At 44.4% G+C, this 20,991-nt stretch overlaps 4 protein-coding genes across 4 annotated transcripts; 1 reads left to right on the forward strand and 3 right to left on the reverse strand.

The window, feature by feature from the left end:
• Positions 1 to 842: 842 nt before the first annotated feature.
• Positions 843 to 9,740, reverse strand: LOC109421916 (probable cysteine--tRNA ligase, mitochondrial). The gene is made up of 2 exons (XM_062855182.1): positions 9,610 to 9,740; positions 843 to 2,441 (listed from the first exon to the last, which is right to left on the reverse strand). Exon 2 carries the CDS (start codon positions 2,439 to 2,441, stop codon positions 885 to 887), a length of 1,557 nt encoding a protein of 518 aa, XP_062711166.1. The 5' UTR covers positions 9,610 to 9,740; the 3' UTR covers positions 843 to 884.
• Positions 4,587 to 14,956, reverse strand: LOC134290877 (uncharacterized). Its single transcript, XM_062858093.1, has 3 exons — positions 13,633 to 14,956; positions 9,961 to 13,478; positions 4,587 to 4,661 (listed from the first exon to the last, which is right to left on the reverse strand). Exons 1-3 carry the CDS (start codon positions 14,954 to 14,956, stop codon positions 4,587 to 4,589), a joined length of 4,917 nt encoding a protein of 1,638 aa, XP_062714077.1.
• A 418-nt stretch (positions 14,957 to 15,374) lies between these two features.
• Positions 15,375 to 15,998, forward strand: LOC109432652 (cytochrome c oxidase assembly factor 5). Its single transcript, XM_019709015.3, has 3 exons — positions 15,375 to 15,617; positions 15,675 to 15,776; positions 15,835 to 15,998. The coding sequence occupies exons 1-3, from the start codon at positions 15,513 to 15,515 to the stop codon at positions 15,874 to 15,876; spliced, it is 249 nt and encodes an 82-aa protein (XP_019564560.3). The 5' UTR covers positions 15,375 to 15,512; the 3' UTR covers positions 15,877 to 15,998.
• Positions 15,999 to 16,041: 43 nt separating this feature from the next.
• LOC109432718 (centriole and centriolar satellite protein OFD1) lies at positions 16,042 to 18,829 on the reverse strand. The gene is made up of 2 exons (XM_019709103.3): positions 18,584 to 18,829; positions 16,042 to 18,522 (listed from the first exon to the last, which is right to left on the reverse strand). The coding sequence occupies exons 1-2, from the start codon at positions 18,738 to 18,740 to the stop codon at positions 16,202 to 16,204; spliced, it is 2,478 nt and encodes an 825-aa protein (XP_019564648.3). The 5' UTR covers positions 18,741 to 18,829; the 3' UTR covers positions 16,042 to 16,201.
• Positions 18,830 to 20,991: the final 2,162 nt, after the last annotated feature.

Here is a 20,991-nt window from a genome sequence, read left to right on the forward strand (position 1 = left end):
CCGCAAGTTTCCTGGAAATGAGCCGAAAGCCTCCCGGACATGAGTCGTAAGTCTTCCGGCACATCTACCGGACATGAGCTGTAAATCTCCGGGACTTGAACCACAAGTCTCCTGGACTTGAGCCGCAAGCCTCCAAAATTTGACCGCAAGACTCCCAGTTTGAATCGCAAGACTCCCGGACATGAGCTGCAAATATCCTGGTCTTGAGGCAAAAGCCTCCCGGACACAAGTCATAATTATCCCGGGCTTGAATCGCAAATCTACCGGACTTAAGCCGCAAGTCTCCTGGACTTGATCCTCAAGTCTTCTGGACATGAGCCGCAAGTTTTCTAGACATGAGCAGCATGTCTCCTGGACTTGAGCCGCAAATCTCCATGAGCAGCAAGTCTCCCGAACTTGAACCGCATGTCTCCCAGACATGAGCTAGATGTCTCCTGGACTTAAGCCGCAAGCCTACCCGACATGAGTCGCAGTTTTCCCGGATTGGAAAAGTAAAGGTGGAAGATTCCGAATTCTTCACAAGTCTCCTGGACACGAGCTGCGAGTCTCCTGCACTTGAGCCGCACCTGATCCCCAAGACCCGGACATGAGTCCCAAGTCTCCAGAACTTGAACCGCAAATTTCCCCGACTGAATTACAAGCCTTCTGAACATGAGCCGCAAGCCTCCTGTACATAAGCCGCCAGTTTCTCGGACTTGAACCAAAAATCTTCAGAACTTGAGCCGCAAGTTTCTTGGACCTGAAAGACACTCAGATTTGAACCCCAGTCTCCCAGACAGCCTGCTTCTAAACTTATGTTCCCATAGGTTGTGATATCAATTGTATTTTCAAGACTCATACTCTAACAATTGAAATGCATTTATTGTCCCTCCAATCACACTACTTCATCGCTTAAGGTAACTCCACGAGGAAGTCTTCCCATGATCCTTCACTTCCACGTTGACCTCTTTCAGACGATCCCGAATCTGATCACAAACCGCAAATAGTCTCCGGTCCTTACTCTCTATGGCTTGAGCTCTTATACCATTTCTAATTTGCACCATACTCTCTATCACCTGATCTATCGAATCGCTGCTACAGCCTTCCGAAGTCAGTTTCCTCTCCGCATCGAACTCCTGGAGGCCAAAAAGCGCCAGTTTGTTCCTTATATAGTTTGCCATCGCTTGCACCGTGCCGCCCTCTGATGCCACTACCGTCGAATCCCCCCTACCGCTTCCTGTATTTATCGATCTATTCACCGTAGAAGCCAGCTCACCCAAACTGGTCACTACACTTGCGGTGTTGAAGTCGTTCCGCAAAAACTCTTCGATTTTCCCATCAACCTCCAGCATTTTCCCCTGTAGTTCGCCCGAATCAACCTCCACAGCTGGCTTCACCCCTCCTACGTACGCCCGGCAATCGTCGAAGAACGAACGGAACTTCTTCAGAACGTTCGTCGCCACTGCCATGGACTCGTCACCGAACTCGATCGCACTCCTATAATGCGACAGCAGACACAACATCCGGAATTCGTCCGCCGAATGCTTATTCATCAGTTCCCCAATACTCACCGTGTTCTTCAACGATTTGGACATCTTGTGCGTTTGACCTTCCAGGTGTAGCTGCCCGGTGTGAACCCAGTATCGGACCCAGTCGTCCACCCCGTGGTAGCAACAGCTTTGCGCCTCCTCGTTTTCGTGATGGGGGAACCTTAGGTCCAAACCTCCGGCATGGAAGTCCAAACGGCGACCAAATATCTGCGAAGCCAGCGTAGAACACTCGATGTGCCAGCCGGGTCTACCCGGTCCGAAGGGCGACGGCCACGAGGGTTCACCCGGTTTGACGGCCTTCCAGAGGGCAAAATCCGCTGCGTTCTTCTTGGCTTCCGTCGAGGGTTGTTGTTGCTGTTCTGTGGGGATGTTCTGAAGTTTCCCGTACTGAAGGTACTTGGAGGTTTCGAAGTAGACGGAGCCGTCCGAAGATTTGTACGCAAAGCCGTTGGCGATTAGTCGTTCTATGAACGTAACTATGCCGGGGATGTGATCCGTAACGCAAAGCTTTATGTCCGGAGGTCGAACGTTCAGCCGTTGTAGATCGGTCCAGAACTCTTGCTCGTAGTGGCGTGCGATATCGGTCCAGGGTTTGCCGACTTCAGCGGCGCGTCGAATGATTTTGTCGTCGATGTCGGTGATGTTCATGGCGGTGACCAGGCGAAAACCGAAATGATCTTGGAGAATGCGTTGGACGATGTCCAGCCGGACGTAGCAGCTGGCATGGCCTATGTGTGCCGAATCGTACACCGTTGGGCCACAGGTGTAGAATGATGTGATCCGAGCGGGCGAAGGCAGTTGGAGGGGGATCTTTTCTCGGGTTCGGCATGAGTAGATTCGGATGCCGAGATCTGGGAGAGGAGCTTTGGTACAGAAGCGCCTTGTGAGACGCAGATGATGGCGTATCATCATCTGAAATAGAACGGAAAACATAATTAAAATCGTGGTGAAAGCTCAGATAAAATACAGTTTTTTGAATGCCCATTAAAATAAACCCTGCGCTTGAGTTTGAACTGGGCATTACAGAATCCTTAGCTCCCGGGAGGGAAAAGCGAGTTTCCCAGATTTGTCAGGCCCTGTGAACCATCCATAGAAAACACAAGAAGTGAAAAGACACTAACGACTAACAACACGAAATTTAGTATGATGGACTGCTGCACTGCCGTTCTACGCCCAATTGTCCCATGTTATATGGGAATCACATATAACATGGAACAATTATGCGTAGAACGGTAGTGCAGTCTCCTAACTTCATCGGGAGCATCCGCATACTCTGCGTTATACTAAAGGATCGCAAATTCGGTATCGTAGCGCTGCACGATGTGTTTTGGACAGGATCCATTGTACGAATGGCTCCATGGAAGAAGAAGGAGCCATCTCATTCCAGCAAACCCTGACGCAGATTCTCGCTCAACAACAGAGACTGATCACCCTGCTGTCCCAGCAGATGTCATCAACACAGCTTGGTCTGAAGGAGTTGTCCCGTGACTACGTCGCCCGGATTCTTATGAGGAGACTCAACCCAGCGACACACGAGCTCCATACCTCCGAAGGAATCCAAAGAGACCACGTTCAGTGAAACATTAGAATAACCAGCCACAGAAATCCAATGTCGCGACTATTCGTGTGACTAACATCTAGTTTGCCTCGCCCTTACAGCGTCAATAGCGGTACTATAAGTGTCAAATAAATTTTGTTTACCAAAACAAAAGGTCCTCTACAAGATGGGCACTTAAACATAATAAATTATTACAACTAAAGTTTTTAAAATAATTAAATAGGAAAACTGAGTACAGCGCCATTGGCGTTCTAGTGTATTTCTATTAGTGAAACCGTCGAGAAGTTGAAGTCGCTTTTTGGATCACATGTCTCCATCTTCCATCGACGGTACCAGTATCTGCAAACCGTCAAGGATGACACGGAGGACATAGTAGCGTACTCGTGCAAGGAGAACCGTACCTGTGTGGACTTCAAACTTGCCATCCTGTTAAAAGAGCAAATCTAATACCACATATTTGTCTGTTGGTCTCAAGTCTTCGAAGGATTCCGATATACGGATGTGGCTGGCTACGAAGCTGAACGAATCGTTCGATATCACCGTAACAAAAATGATAGAGGACTGCTGAAGTTTAGTGAATGACAACGTACTAGTGGAAACACTGTGAAATACAACAGTAAGAAGACTTCTAAGCCGACGCACCAACCAACGACTGCAGGAGGTAGCAGTAGTGCGGATCAGCCTAGTTCTCCATGCTGGTCGTGTGGAGATAAATATGCACTTTTCCAAGGACTGCTAGCTTCGTGAACATACGTGTCGTGATTTCTGGAAAACAGAACATAAGGAGGAGTATTGTGCTTGCTTCGCCTGGAGATCGGCAGCCAGCAAAGGTAAGAAGCCTGCACGGAATCAAACGTCAACGTCGTATCTGTGAACTCCGTCAGCCGTGGAAGAAAGTATGCAGAGAAGCGCATCAACAACGTTCCCGCCTGCCTCCAAATTGATTCAGTGTCGGAAAACCGGAAGCATCTTCACCGTCGTACGGATTCTGATGTGACGTGACCATCAACAGTCATCTCCAAACGAGGTCTGTGTCGTGTTATGGTTCCGGAAATCAATCTATCGGTTCTAGTGTCCGATTGGATGGACAAGTTTGGCCTTTGGGACGTGCCAATCAACACGTTCTGCAACTAAGTCAGCAGTCGAATATTCCGGAAGTCTACACCAACAAAATGGGACTTGGCAGTAAAAGAGAAGGTCAAACTTACACTGGGCCAAAGCATATAGTGTCTCATACAGTATGGAAAAAGCAATTCAGCGTCTCCAAAGTCTGGGGGTCTAGTAGACTTCTCGGACTGGGCTGCACCTATGGTGGTCGTCCGGAAGCCCAACGGAAGAGTACGGATCTGCGCTGATTTTTCAATGAGTTTGAATGACCTCCTCGAGTACAACCAATACCCGCTGCCGTTACCTGAACATGTTTTCTCGAGGTTGTCGGGTTCAAAACTGCCACCACACGACCTTCCGACATTTTGATCGTATTTGGAAACCGTGAACTACTACGTGAAATACAATCCAGCGATGCGGTACTTGCGATACCCCTTGCCCTTTATGATATCTGGAGCCAAACCGGACTGGAACACGATACGGAGAAAAAAGATTAGTAACAACAACCAAATCTAAGCTCATTTCAACCAAAATGCTATGTTGAATTTTGCACAAACAAAAGTTTGGTCAATATGAACCACTCACCCTGGTTAACACAAACTAAAATTATATGTTGTTTATTCTACAGGCAATAAAGTCGTTTCAACCAATTTTTGTTCGGAACAACCAAAATATTGGTTGCACACTTTTGACAGCTTGCGAAACAACCTGATGTTTTTGTTGATTAAAACAAAGTGGTTAGTTTGCTTTTAACAAAGTTTGGGCTAAATCAACAAATAATGTGGCATGATTTAAGTAAAGTTTTTATTGATTTTAAACCGTGATTTTTCTGCTACCCCGCTTTCCCCTCTCCATTTGTTCTGTATTATTAAAAAAATATTTGAAACAAAAACATAAAAATATGCGATTTTATTAGTAAAACAAATAAATATGTATAATTAGGTATTCATTGTTTTTTTTGTCTTACTCGGTATTTACTATCAACGTAATTTTGCTTAGTATACTATCATTTTGAGAAAGGAATCTAACTCCCCAGGATGACTTGGAGCTGCTTCTTAAAATGTCATGCCTCGGATCGCTTGAATTCGGTGGGCTCCGACATCGTCCGACATGTCAGGAATTTTCTCCATGGACTTTACTCTCGCTGCACACCTCTTGAAAAATAAATAATTCAAGTTTTAACAAGTATTTATTATAACTACTACATTTACTTACCAAATATGTTCCAATTTAGGCAGCTAATGTCGAAAGAAATGATTTTGACCTTCCAACTTATTTCCCGGCCGTTTTGGAAGCGTTCCTTTTTATAACAAAAAAAAAAACTATTGTTTGGTCACCGAGATCAACAAAACCGAACAACTTGGAAATCAAGTTTATTTAAAATCAATTCTCTTGTTGTTTTTTCGCCAAACAAAACTGCATTTCATGTTTACCTATGTATTTGGTCAAACCAACCTAAAAGTTTAGTTTGTGTTCAATGTTGCACGGCAAAAACGATCAACCCAAACATTGATAAAAATAAACTAATGTTTTTTTGAAAATACATAATGGGACAGGTTGCAACAACCAACATATTGTTTGTTTGTGAAGGGTTTCCGTAGGTATAAATAACCAAAGCAATGTGTTCATTGCAAACAAAATGTTTGTTTGAAAGTCATAAATTTCAAACTAGAAACAACCAAATCTGTAGTTTGGAATTCAACCAATATATTTGTTGTTTTAAACTAGCATAGTTTTTCTCCGTGAAGCAGTTGCCCGCAGTTATGTATACTGGCCGACTGGCGATGCCTGCCAAAACTAACACATGAGCGAAACTGAAAGCTTAGCCAGTACTTCAATGACCCTAGCAACGACTTCATATCGACTATGCCGGGTCCGCCGACGATTGGTATTATCTTGTCCTGCGTTGCTGCCTTTTCAAAATGGCCCGAAGTAATCCAAACTCGTCGATTCACAACACCTGCAACGTGTAAATTCTTCAAGGAAGCTTCGCACGGTTTGGAATCTCAGTGAGCAACTTCAGTTCATCAGTAAGCAGTTTGAGCACTACTGTGAAAACAACGGTATTCTGCACCTGAAAACGCAGCCCAACGGATTGTCTGACAGGTTCGCCGACACCTTTAAAGGGACTCTCAAGAAAATTACAGCGAAAAGAGAGGATCTCACTGGAGCAATCAACAATTTCCTGCCGAGTTACTGCTTGGTAGACCCTTTCGGACATCGATATAATCAGATCCCACTGAAGTTAGCTTCAAAGCCGTAGCGTATCGGAAACAGTAGATGTGGCAGAAAACGAAACTCCTGTTCAAGTCCCAGTTGATAGACACGTAGGGCCTGAATCGAAGATCTGCGAAAGCAGAACCTGGACCTGTACAACATTCCAGAGGAACCGCGGATGACAGAACCACCCAACGAAGATGTCAACGTCCACCAAGAAGAGTAGCAAATGTATATAATACCTCACCACTCTTTGTGACAACGAAAGCTGCCTGTTTATACCTCACACCCGTTCCATCTTAACTAAAAAGGGGGATGTGTTGGGACGACCAACCTGACCGAAGTCAGCACGCGGACGAAGCTTTGCGATCTGATAAACCGTCAAATGATGTCATCCACGTCACGGCAAATAGAAATATCATCATGTAAAATTACTCTGTAGACTGATTCTGAGAGCATTCCTAAAGGGACCTGGGTAAATCTAAGAAAAGTCTTGGAAGTATCCCAGAAGAGTTCTATAATAATTCCAGCAGGATTTTGGAAGCATCGTAGAATAATCCAGGAAGTATCCAAAAAGAATTCTGAAAGTATCCCAGAATGATCCTGGGAGTAATCCAGAAGAATTTTGTAAGTATCTCAAACAAGTTCCGGAAGCATACTACAAGGATCCTGGAAGCATTTCAAACCAATCATGAAAGTATCTCAGATGTATTCTTTAACCCACCGAGAAAAGTTTAAGACGCTTCTCTGAAGAGTTTTAGAAGCATTACAGATGCATTCTGGAAGCATCCTAGAATGATCCTTGGAGAAGGATTCTGAAAGCATCCCAGATGGATTCTGGAAGTATGCCAGATGGATTCTAAAAACATCCCCGAAGAATCTTGGATGCATCCCTGTTTGTGTTCACTTCCCCACCAGCTGATGGTCGCCTTCACCCTTCTGCTACAACGTCGAGAGGAACAAAAGAAGAATATATTCTTGGACTACTACTTGATAAAAGCTCATGCTAATTTTGTACTCTTCTCAAAAACAATTAATACAGTCCATTTCAATTGTGTTCTTATTTCGAGAATCATTCCGTCTGATTCGCCTGCTTCGTTGTCCGCCGTAAACAATCCCAGAAGATTTCTGAAAGCATCTCTGAAAGATCCTGGAAGAATCCTGGATCGTGGAACAATTATTCTGAATCTTAAAAGTATGTATCCCAGAATAATTTTCGAAGCTTCCAAGAAGACTTTTCCAGAAAGATTATGAATTATGGTTTATAAGATTATTATAATTATAAGATTATCCAAGAATGATCCTGAGAGTAATCCAGAAAAGTTCTGGAAGTATACCAGATACATGCTAGAAGCATTCCAGAAGAATTTTAGAAGCAGTCCAGAAGAGTGCTCCAAGCATTCCTGAAGGCAATGATGGGAACACTCATTTGCAAAGAGTTACACTCACTAGCTGTTTTCTCAGCTCAGAAGCATGCAATCAAGAAACGGTGTATGGACGACTTTTGTCTTGTGGTTTTGTCTAAAAGTTTGCCAAATAGAGTACAGGTCGCACACGCATACCGAAGTCGTGAGGGAGCTGCGAAGGCAACTCTCCACGAGGTGAATGTAAATTACACTTACCTCGTGGAGAGTCGCTTTCACAGCTCTGTCACGACTTTGGTAAGCGTGTGCGACCCCTACTCTATTCGGCAAAGTTTTGGACAAAACCACAAGGCAAAAGTCGGCCATACAAAGTTTTTTGATTGCACGCTTCTGAGCGGATAAAATGGCAAGTGAGTGTAACTCTTTGCAAGTGAGTGTTCCCATCCCTGCCTGAAGGTTCCTGGAAGCATCTCAGAAGAATCCTAAAAGTATTCCACAGGAGTTTTAGAAGCATCCCAGAACTTGTCCCAGAAGGATTTTGGGAGCATCATAGAATGATCCTGGGAGTAATCTAGAAGAGTGCTGGAAACATTGCAAAATCAGGAGAACCCTGGAAATACGTCAAAAGAACCTTGAAAACATCCAAGATAAATTCTGGTAACATTTCAGAAGAGTTTTAGAAGCATCCCAGAAGGATCCTGGGAAGTGGGAGCATCTCAGAAAGGTTTAGGAAGTATCCTGGAATGATACTTTAGGCATAAGAGTTTTTGTTAAAGTAACTCTGAAGGATCCGGTAAGTATTCTAGTAGATGCACTTCAGTCACCAACCTCGTCACCGACCTTCTTCTAGAAGTGCGCTTTAGCTTTTCATACCTTTAGGTAGTGGTTTTTGGATTTTGAATTCCGTAAGGACCTCAGATTAGTTCCGGCCCTCTTATTGACCAGGGTGAGATCTCCGGTAAACGGGGCCACCAACAACCGATTCAGCAGCCTTTTCCCTGAGGGAGTGGCGAGACTTATGTAATTCTTCAAGCTCTCATCCAACATTTGTAAAACGCGAATCACACTTAAAGCCCAGGTCTTGCTTTGTAGCTCTGTGCGTTGGTTAGCTATCAGGAAGAACTCTAATCTGCTTGGCGTAACGTCCCAACTGGGACAAAACCTGCTTCTCTGCTTAGTGTTCTATGAGTATTTTCACAGTTATTATCAGGTATCAGTAGGTCGGCTCTAGAGGCACGTTCTCCGAGTCTTTTTCAAAGGGAAAATTCTGATTAGTCGTTTATTGTTAGGTTCGACATAGGACTGTCGAGGTCATGTTACATGTACAGTATGTCATGTCTGTACATCGGATTTCTTATCAAGTGAACCGTAGCGTGATTTTTGGTCGATTTTACTTGATTTTCAGTGTACTGCACTGCACTGCAATTATGGACGCGGTAACGATTCCATGTGTATATCATGTGTCAGGCACAAAGATACTCTATCCCCAAAGAAGTCAAGAAAATTTCCATTACGAAAAGTTCCTGGATCGACCGGGAATCAGAACCGTCACCTTCGGAATTGTCATGCTGAATACCCACGCCTTTACAACTGTTGCTATAAGCTATAATCTGCTAGATACATTGGATACATTTTATCTATATCGTTTACTGCCCCCACTCGCATAACAGTCCCATATGCATAGGAAATCCAGCAAAAATGGGACTGTTATGCGAGTGGGGGCAGTTTATCTGTTGCTAAAACTTTTATTTCAGTATAAGAGGTTTAAAATTCCAGATGTTGTCTATTTTGGGTCTAGTGCTTGTTAGCCGAAACTGTATTGATTTATATTTACCTTAGTTATACAGTTTAATGGATACAATTTCACTGTTTCTATAAAAACTTGCAAAATTTAAAACAAACTGAACTTGATTTCATGAACTTCTTCTTCTTCTCTTCTGGTTTGTTTGGACCGGTGACAGTGACCATACGTCCAGCTGCTTCTTTTACGTCGATTTGACAGCCCACCCCTATGACTGCGGTTGCAGTGTTTCGGTCTCAGTAGGCGGGATAGCCGATTAGCTCATCAGGCCTATCAGCTGTTGCCTTGGTGCGGTTTGTTTTGATCGGAAAGTATTCGTTTACAGTTTGGAACTAGTTTCGACTCATTTTATATTTTTAATTGAGTTTTCCTCAGAAAACTTACAACATCTCGAAGGATATTAACATCCTTCGCTTCGAATAGCTGTTTAGAGTTTTGGTATTTACCATCATAGTCATATTGTTTTCTTATTTGCGAGTATCGTTTGCAGTGAAGTACAAGATGTTCCGCGGTCTCCATCTCGTTGCAGAAATCGCAGATCGGACTGTCTTTCAGCTTCATTTTATGCAGCCAGTATTTGCTGTAGTCGTGCCCGGTGATCAGTCTGTTCAGAGTTCTTGTTTCGACGTTGTTCAAAGGCAAGTTGTAGTACCAAGGCTTCTCTTTAAATTCGGGTTGAATTTCTGCAAACTTTCGTCCTTTTTCGTTGGCGTAATCCTTATACCAGTTGTTCACCTTTTCCTGTTTGATTTTCATCAATCGTAGATATGCGTCCTTCAGTAAAACTGGATGTTCGAAGAGTTCTCCATGCTGTGCTCCGTGTTTGGCCAACTCATCAGCCAGATCGTTACCTTTGATGTCGATGTGACTTGGAATCCATTGGATATCGACGTTCCATTCCTGGCAAGTCCGGATGATTTCATCTGCTATTTCGCTTCTTTCCGAGTGTCGCTGGCTGTGGTCCAACAGCATACAGGACGACAGCGAATCCGTGAAAATTACTGCATCCCTCGCCTGGTGCGCTCTGACCTCGTCTGCTGCTACTTTTATTGCTAACAGTTCGGCCGTCATGATCGATGTTTGGTGCTCCAATCTCAGCGAAATCCTACGGTTGCTGAACTCCAAGAAGATTCCTATTCCACAAGTTCCATCCAAGTTTGATGCATCTGTGTAAATTTTACACCTGGTCTTGTATTTCCCATTGAGAAGTCCTAACACCATTTGTTTCATCACCCTCGGGTTCGTATTTTGCTTTTTGAACACGGCTCCTACGCTCATATTGATGGTGACCTCTGCTGATGCCGGATCGACCACCACCGTCCGGACAGGGCTGATAGTGTTGAAGATGTTGCGATGTTCCAAGTACTGCTTTTCCTGGTAAGTCAGCTTCTCACTGTCCCCTTCGTAGTCTTCAATCTCTTGCAACTGCTCATAGATCGGATTTCTGTATGCAACGTTTTTTGCAAGTTCTTTGCACGCTATATACTCGCTACGTATGTCCCACGGCTCCTGACTTGCTACTGCTAGCAGCGAGTTCAGTGGTGTAGTTTTACTGCATCCAGTGACTTTTCGCAAGCACGCATTTAAGGCGGTTTGTATTGTCTTTCTGTTCGTCGTTGATGTATTGTTGACTGTTGATGACCCGTACTCCACACAGCTTCTCACCAGGGCGTTGTACAGCAAGATCATCGTCTGTGGGTGACCCCCGCTACGAATGCTAGATATCACTTTCAGCATCTTCAATCGTTCCTGTATTTTCTCCTTCATAATCCGTATGTGGCCTCCAAACCCCAAAAATCTATCTATGTACAGTCCCAGGTACCTGTGACTGTTAACCTTTTCTATCACAGTATTGTCGACTTTTATGTTTAGCGGCTGAGTTCCTCCATGGAACAGGATAATCTTCGTTTTGTTTGGATTGATTTCTAGGTTCAGGTCCTTCGCTTTACTAGTAAAGTTGGTCAAGTGGATTTGCATTTTTAGGTTTAATGCTTCGATGGATTTCGCCCTAACTATTAGAGCGAAATCATCCGCAAACTGAACCAAGATTGTGTCCTCATCGTATATTGTGTGTAGTTTTGTCGTGTACACGTTAAAAAGAGAGGGCGACATCACATCGCCCTGTGGAAGTCCGTTGCTTACTATCCTCGTCAACGTTTTTTCTCCTACCTTCATTGCGATTTTCCTGTTTTTCAAAAAGGACGTAACCCATATTATAACTTCTGACGGAAATAGTAGCTCTTGCATGGTCTCCTCCAAGGTGTCCGTTTTTACGGCATTGTAGGCGTTTGTTAAATCGATGAAAGTCACCGCCGTGATAAACCCGGCTCGTTTATTCTGTTTAATGGCATTTACCACGTAGTTGAGACAAGTCGACGTTGAAACGTTTCTTCTGAACCCAAAAGACAGTTCGGGTAAAATACATCTTTCTTGTAGATGGTTCTGGATCTTCTCCAACACGGCTGTGTTTGTGATTTTGGTAATTGTCGGGATCAAGGCTATTGGCCTTTTTCCTTGTACGGTGCTCTGATCACGTCCCGGCTTGGGAATCGCTACGATTTTGATTTCCTTCAGGTGGTATGTTAAAGTACCTGATACGAACATACGGTTTATATGTTCTATTATGACGTCTCTAACCTCTGGTTTTATTTGCTTGAGCATTCCGTACGTGATCATATCTCCGGAAGGTGCCGACTTCGAATTTTTTGATGCCAGAATCTTGCTCCACTTGTCTGCATCCATCAAATTGTAGCGGCAGACAGGTCCGTAGGATATTGGTACCTCGATATCTACATCGTTTTGTCCAACGTGCACGTCCAAAAACTCCTCTCCTAGGCGTTCATCCTCCTGTATCGGATTGTTGACTCTTCTTTTGTTTCTTTTTCCTGATATCCTTGCAATTTTGCTCCACAGGATCTTCGAGCTTGTTTGCGGGTCCACGCTTTCAGCAAGCTCTTCAATCTGCTTCTTGATACCCTCGTTCTTCAGTCTGGTGAATGTTGCAGAACACTTCTTAACCTCTATAGCATTTTCAATAGTACTGCAATTACGAAACCGTTTCACAGCTTCCATTTTTTCCTTCCATGCCACTTCCACTCTATCGCTCCACCAAGCTTTGGGCGTGTGCCTGCTTACTTTCTTGTTGCTGTCTACACACTGCTTCACCTTGTTTTTGAAGTCATCCAAGCTTTGAATATCATCTGCATTCCAGCTTGCAACCTCTTTGGCTATCCTCTGATGGTTTACGAAGATTGGTCTAGGGTCTTTATCAGACGTGATCAAACTAGCTTCGATCAACAGATGTTCGCTTCTCCCAACGGATTTCGGAATAGTTTTCCAATCAGTTTGCGAATACAGCCCTGCCGAACATATGGTCAAGTCGATTGCTGTTGCTTGTTTCGTGGTGTCTATAGGGATGAACGTTTTCGATCCGTCGTTCATCACAATGAGATTTGATGCATTGATGGCGTCCATCAGAATTGTCCCCTTCCTGTCGCAATAGTTGTTGCCCCACGAATAGTGGTGGCAATTAAAGTCACCAGCTATGATGATCCTGTTGAATCTTTCCAGTTGAGCGATGATCGAATTCAGTTCCGCCTCAAAAACGTTAGATGGAACCGATGGTGCAACATACACTCCGACGATGACTACATCTAGTCTCAGCACTTTGACGGCTACTATTTGAATCTGGTCCGACTGCACCGTGACGCTTATCTGCTGGTAGTTGTATTTCATCTGGACGTACACGCCAACTCCTCCATAACCATCTGGTCGTGCTGTTAGTATCTGATGATAACCGCTGATCCTATACGCTCGGCTTGCCTCCTCTCCTGGACGAGTCCAAGTCTCCGAGAACACTCCGACGTCGTAGTTTACATCATTCAATACTCGCAATAATTCATCTTTGTTTTTTTGCAGACTCTGAACATTAGCTTGTACTAATCGCATTTATTTTTATTTATGACTATCTACATTTTGCTATTCTTAACTAAATGTTTAATTTTTGTTTAAACTTACATTGCTATTCCAGTTCCAAACTAAAAGGGTTAACCTTACCTTCTCCGATCATGTTCGTAACAAACCTTGAGAAATCCTCCTGGTTTGATGCACCCGCCACGCTCGTTGATGGGGTGGGCTGTAGGTCATTCATTCCGTCATTCCTCTCTTGTTGCTGCTTCGCTGCTTGCCGTAGCTGGTTCTTCCACTTTTCCGCCTCCGTGACCTTGTACTTGTTGAACAAGGCAACTCCATTCGTTTCGCATTCTCCATCGGTTTTCTTCTTTTTCTCCTGCATTACCACTACTTGATCCGCAATGTTGACCGACGTTTCTGTCACTCCCGTGCGTTTCCGTGGTCTGGGTGGTGGCGCGAACCGCGCCTTGTACTTTCCTGCTGTCATTGATGCGAAGGATTCGGCTGGGGTGGGCTCCTGTGCTCTGTCAACCAATGCTTCGTAATAATTTCGGGTTTGTATGGGAAACTGCTCCACAGCTTCAATCGCCGTTAGGCTTGTTCGTGCCATAATCGCCTGTACATTGTTTTGTCTGGTTCTTTCCGGGCAGTTGAAATCCGTTGTTTTGTGCGCCGTTCGACAGTACAAACACCGCTGTGGTTGCCTGCACTCGTTGTATTCCTCTTGTCTGTCGTGTGTCCTTGAGCAGTTCTCGCATCTGCGTTTGCTTTTGCAATTCGCTGTCAGATGATTGTACCGAAGACAATTCTGACACAAGACGGTTTTCCTGTAGAACGCTCTAACGCCAACCGAACAGCAGAAAATTCTGACATGCTCGGGTAGTTTGGCTGCTCTGAACGTTACGCTCAATCGCATCGTTGGTTCCTTTTTTCCGTTAACGTGTCGGTTCATACGGTAGACTGCCATTACTGGGTACTCACATTCCAGCTCGTCCATGATTTCCTCAGCAGAAATATCCAATGGAACACCGGCAATAACACCAGTGACAGAGACCAAATGTCGTGGTATGTATGCTCGGTAGTTTTTGTCCTTGAGATGTTCATCCGTTGTCAGCCTGTTTGCGATTTGGTAATTGTTGAAGTATACCATCAACTTATTACGTCCAACCTGCTTCATTTCGGTTACGTGGGTTTTGTACAATGGCATCTTTCGCAGTGTACATGCCAGCGACAACTTGTTGATTTTCACTCTTCCATCCTGTGTGTCGATTAACTCAACCATGACACGAAACGGACCCTGATCTCCGTGCTCGTATTGGTAGTTGACCTTCTTTTGACCGTTGTTTGCTCCCGTGTGCGTGTTCATAGTCGCGTCTGTTCGGACGCCATTTGCATTTTCGCCTTGAGTATCCATAGCTGTGTAGTGTGCCGTTGCAATTTCGTTTTCTTTTTGTTCCGCAGTCGCCATTTTTATTTTCTTCCTAGCACTACTCTGCTCGACACTTTGCACGCCATTTTGTTTTCTTCTGACGGCCTCCTTTCCACAACTTTCCACAAAATTAGCGTCCTGTCGCACTTTTATGTAACTTTTCACTAGTCTAATATTACACTTCTATTTCAATTAAACTTAGCTCAAAGAAATTTAACGAATTTCGATATTAAAACGCTTTGTAATATTGATCACACTCCGAAATTATTTGGAAGCTCTCTCCACTAAAAACGCGTGTGGTAACTCCGACGCCTCGTGTTAGAATGTGATTTCATGAACAAAAACTATCGTACGAAAACCGCGGATAGCAACAGAAAAACGTAAATAAAGAACCGGTGATTTTGACATCGAGAACTGTCAAAATCAGCTGTTGTGCTTCGGCGCCGCAGATCGTCATCGCTGTCAAAACATTGTGCAACTTTTTGGTGTGAACCAGTGCAACAGTGATCGCAAATCCTCGGTTTTATTTCCAGGAAATTAACTTTATTACGTTCAACACCGGTACGGTTATCCCAATCCCAACCCACCGATCAAGATGATGCGCTACGAGGGAACGGAAAAGCTGGCCGATGAGACGGCCTGCGCCCGAGTGCGAGCCGATTTAAAAATGTGCCTGCTGCAGAGCGATTGCTGCAAGAAGGTGAGCTTGTTTTGAAATTGGGTTTTGGGCCTACCTATAACACAGTTTGGATTTCAGGAGCGGAAACTTCCCCGCGAGTGCCTCTCCCGCCAAGATGGATCCGTTCCTGACGAATGTTTTGCCATACGGAATACGTTCTTCGAGTGCAAGCGGTCACTGGTGAGTGCTTTCCATTGTTTTTTATTACTTTCTTTGTATAACTCGGATTTTTTACCAGCTGGACAACCGACAGCGATTCAGGGGACGGAAGGGATACTGATTACTAAACGTGGGAAGCCGCGTAATAAAACCTGTAAATTACCCATTTTCATTCATAAGTTAGAGTAATATGGAGTATGCCCTTTTCAGGTGCTTGTAATAAATTAAAAATCTAAATCTGCACTTTGAAAGTAGAATTTTATTATATCCGATATCCTAGTAGGTATTTTGTTAAAATAAGTATTCTCAACTTAAAGAGTTTGGTGTTTTGTACGTTTAAATCCTTCAGTATGTTTTTGAATAATGTTGGGAGTAGTGTACTCAGTAGTTTGTGTATCTGCTTAAAATATATATTTTAATTTCATTCGATACTCTTACAACTAGACCTAATTCCAACTGTTATCGGACAAGGACCGTTTTCCGGTTGAAATATCCTCCAGGATATCATTCACGCTATCATCTCGGGCTATGGCTTGACCATCAACCTTCGAGTTACTGGTCCCGCTGATGTCCAGATCGCTTAGCGAAACCTCCGAGTCCAAGTTGACCAAGTCCCCCTGGGTCTTGGCCCCGTCAAGGGGAAAATTCCTCCTGGTGTACTCCAGCAGCTCTTTGGTGTTATCCAAGTTCAGCGGTTCCTCTCGTTTGCTTGCACTTCCATCGCTTAGTTCCCCATCCGATAGGCCACTGGATAGATCGTCCAAGCTTTTGGGAGCTTCAACAGTTTCTCGTCCCTGATCGATCGTTGGCTTTACGTTGTACGTTCCGGTGCGCTGTTGCTCGCTGGAGGACGTCGACTTGGTGTACGTTTTACTCATCTGATCCAGCTTCTGCAGGTTCTCCTCTATGCTGCGTTTCAGGTTTAGTGTATCTTTGGCTAGAAGGTCGCTTAGCTTTGTGTCCAATGCCAGGTTCTTTGGCAGATCTAGGCGTGGCGCTTGCAGGTCTGCTGATTTTGGTCTTGAAACTGGTTCAACTGGGGGGAGTTTAGGGGCTTCATGGTGATCCAAACGAGCGCTTTCCAATAGGTCCAAGTTGGGACTCGTGGATTTCATAGGTTCAACTGTGAGAGGTTTCAAAGTAACCGGCTCAGGTACTTCAGTCGTCGTGTTCACAGCGGCATCTACGACCCCGTGTTGATTCTTTTGCGTATCCAGAGGTATTCTGGAAATCTTCGATCGTCGCAGGTATTTATGCGGGTCAAAGTTCTTGAACGGATTTTCAAAATTCCCAATCTCTGGGAACTCTTCCACATGGGGCTGATAAGTCTGTTTGATCACCACTTCTTGCGGCTCATGCCCATTCATGTCCATCAACTCCCGTTGATTCAGTTCCAGCTTCTCGTCATTGTACTTTTGCCAAATTTGTACTTTCTCGTCATTGAGACGCCGCTTGTCTTCTCGTTGCTTCTGCAAATACTGCTGAAACGAGCGATTGATCTTGTCGCTTTCGCTTTCCAAGTGTTCGATCGTCGCCTTGGCATTCCGAATAATCGCTTGCGTCTCGTCTTCGAACGTCGCCAAGAGCTGTCGTTCAACGTCCTGTAGCACCAGAAGTTTCTTCTCCTTCGTCTCGGCTGCCTTCAACGATTGAAAGTATTTACTTTGTCGTAGCTCGTGCTTCTGTAGATCGTTCTTCAACGTAACCAGTTTCTCGTCCACATTGCGTTCGTGCTGATACAGCTGATTTAACTTCTCGTCAATCTTCTTCATGAAATGAAGACTCTCCTCACTTTCACTTGCTTGCTGCGTTGGTTTTGGTGATCGCTGTATTTCCCTCTGCGCAGACATTTCTCTGATCCGATCAGAAAGTACCCTTTCCAGTTTAAATTTGTATTCCAACTCTGCCTCGTGCATCCGTTTCTCGTACTTTGCCTCCAACTGCGCCTTCTCCTTGTCCAACATTTTGAGAACCTGTTTCTGTAGCTTTGCAACGTATTTCTGTCCATGCTCGGTTGACTTCAGTTCATTCAAGAAATCCGTATAGCTTTTCTGCTCTTTCAATTCTACCGGCTCGGCAGGTTCTTCCACCTTCTTTTCGATCGTTGGCTCTCCTTTCTCCGTTTGAATTTGCAATCTGACTATCAAATCCTCCAGTGTCTTCGAGTACACCTCCAATCGACTGACCATTCTGGTTACGCTCTCCGTACACACCTTCAATGAGGTCGACTCTTCCTCGTCTCGTTTGCCTTCCCTATGCAGTTCCTCCACTCTTGCAATGCTCTTTCCCACCAGCTTCATCCTCTGCAGCAACTTCTCCACATTCTTGTGCAGCTTGGCCATTTCCAGTTCATCCAGCATATTCTTCGTACTCTCGCGCTCATTTTCCTCCTTCTTCAGTCGCTTGAACCGCTCCTCGTACCCTTTAACCGAAGCAAGCATCGACTTCACAATGATATACAGCAACGACTTCCCGCCTTCATGATCCTTCGTCCCCCTCCCCTCGTACTTTTCCACCAGACCGGAGTAGTGTTCCACGCCGAGTGCCTCGAAGATCTCCTTCAGCTCCGTTCGGTTCAACCGAAAGTGTTTGGACTTTCCAAAATCCGGCAGCGTATTCTTGAAAGGCACCTCGTTGCTGAACACCGACAGTGAAAAGTGACAATTCTGAGTGTAGAGAAACTCCGCGACTAGCGTGTTCAGCACCAGGACCAAAGGCGACAGAACGATTCCCTGGTGGGTTTGCATCTTCAGACTTATCTTTCGACCTAGAACATTTGAATTCAAATAATTTAAATAAGCTTAATTATTACAGTTATTACGTTATACCCATTGCGGTTCGACTGATTTGGTCGATCAGGTCCTTTTTCATCTGTAGTTGCAGGTTCGCGTGGATGCCCTGCTCTTCGATCCAGTTTTTGATCTGCTGTCGGAACTCCGAATTGGTGATGCTCTCCGGATCGATGAAGTCCTGGGCGTCGTTCATTTTTTCCTTCTGTTGGGCCTCACTCTCCACAGTCAGATCAGAATGGATCGAAACTGACCTTCTCAAATCTTTGGTTGTACATTCGATTCGTTGAGACACTTTTTGGTACCTAAACACATTTTGTATTTGTTTATGCGTCCTTAGTTGCAGTTGGTTGCCATGGTAACCTCCGGTAACAGGAATCCAATCGGAATAGGAAACTTGCTTGCAATATCTAAGGACCTGCTAGAGAGACCCCATTCTCTTGTATGCAACTAAGTTTGAACTTAAAGCTTAACCGATCCCAAGATGAGGGAATACTTAGGGAATACTTACAATGATATTGTATACCGTTGACCGACCCATTTAGATTTTCGAAGATTTTATTTTGAACAAATGTCGACACACGACATTCCTTTTTTCGAAAACCTCTCTTGAAACCTCTTCAAACATCAAACATCACTTAAATATTGTGAAAAGAACTAATTTTTCGACCTGGAACATCAGAGAAAGTCAGGAATTTTGGTTGAAAATCAGGGAAAATTCAACATGTTGGCAAAATCCTGCAATATTAGTACAAGCTCTTAAATAAGATTATGCAATTGAAGCCTCCTAATGTTCCTTCGGGATTCTCTCCAAGAATTCCATTGGGATCAGGAATTCTTCCAGGAGTTCCTTGGGATTCTTTACAGGAGTTCCATTAAGAATTTCTTCCGAAGCTATCGTCGCTGGGGGTGAGAATGGGTCAAAAATGCATACTTCAACATTTATTGTTCAATAACTTTGGTTTCTTTCCCTGGCCAAGATCACAGGGTTCGACGGTATTAAAGTGAAGGATGTTAACTGTAATTCTTGTAATGAAAATATCACCTTTAACACTTTAATGCGCCTTCAACGGTTCACTGCGAACCGGCTGCTACAGATGGAGTATGGCTGATTTATCAGAAATGCTCGATAAACAGGAGGGACCTGCTGGGGCCTAGTAGTTTCTATTATTAGTTTCCGAAGATTTGGATTTTGACTTCAACCGATGTAATTTTGCCGCCGTTGCCGATGAGTTACGTTTTCTGGACTGGGATGAGCTACTACACGGCGTCGGTGTTAATGAAGCAGTTGCAACCTTCTACAGTGTGATCTTCGGAAGCATAAGTAGACATACTCCTCTCCGCAGAATCAACCCTCGTCATTTGAACAACAAACCGTGGTGGAATGCTGAGCTGCGTCATCGTCGAAACACTCTTCGAAAAGCCCGTCGCCGTTACCTGCGTCGCCGAACTGATGACAACAGAGCCATTCTTCGCAGACTTGAAGCTGAATACGAAGAATGTGTTTCTTCATCATTCCGTGAGTACATCCTCCGAATCGAAGACGAGGTTAAGGAGAAACTTCAAAGAATACCAATATGGCTGCCACAATGGCCGACTTGGACTCCTGCTCACGTTGCAAGAGTACAAATCTTGAAAATTCGTAAACAAATGCACTTGAATTGGAAAAGCTGCCTCTTTTTGCAAGTGAGCAAGGCCAGGATAATCAAGTGCGGCTTGGTTCGATGCTTCGTTCGTCAGATTTGTGCCTCTAAAGTTTGTATGCAAATTTGCAATGGGATTTCTTGAAGTTTCACCTTAAGAACGATCCTCATTTTGGAGATTCTTCAAAACCAGAAAAGACGCGCAGGCAATACCGTCCGATGTGTCTCTCGGTGACAAAACAGCTCACTGTAGCGAAGATTCTGCCGAACTTTTTGCTCACTTCTTCAAGTCGGTGTACAATCCTGACTCTCCCGTGGACTCAACGGAATTGTTGAATTCTTTACCGTCTTACAATATTCATTTTCCACGTCCAACGTTTCCATAGCTGAAGTTACCAGGGCGTTAAATGACGTAGATCCCTCTAAGGGTGCTGGATCGGATAAACTTCCTCCCTTATTTATCAAACGCTGTGCTAATGTACTCGCTTTACCTGTTTGCCGCCTGTTCAACCTCTCACTGTCAGAAGCAGAGTTTCCGGATATGTGGAAGCTAGCTGCAGTTACGCCCATACATAAAGCAGGTAATGTTCATAGCGTTGAAAACTATCGACCCATTTCGATTCTTTCCTGCCTAGCGAAGACACTCGAGCTATTGGTTCACGAAAGAATGTACCTTGCTGCCAAGCCCATAATTTCGCAATACCAGCATGGCTTCGTGAAAAACCGGTCCACCACAACTAACCTAATGGCGTACACCAGCTTGCTGAATTCCAGTTTAGAAAAGCGCTGCCAAGTGGACAGTGC

This window comes from Aedes albopictus, chromosome 3 (genome assembly GCF_035046485.1).
Source record: "Aedes albopictus strain Foshan chromosome 3, AalbF5, whole genome shotgun sequence".
In the NCBI taxonomy this organism is placed as follows: Eukaryota; Metazoa; Arthropoda; class Insecta; order Diptera; family Culicidae; genus Aedes; species Aedes albopictus.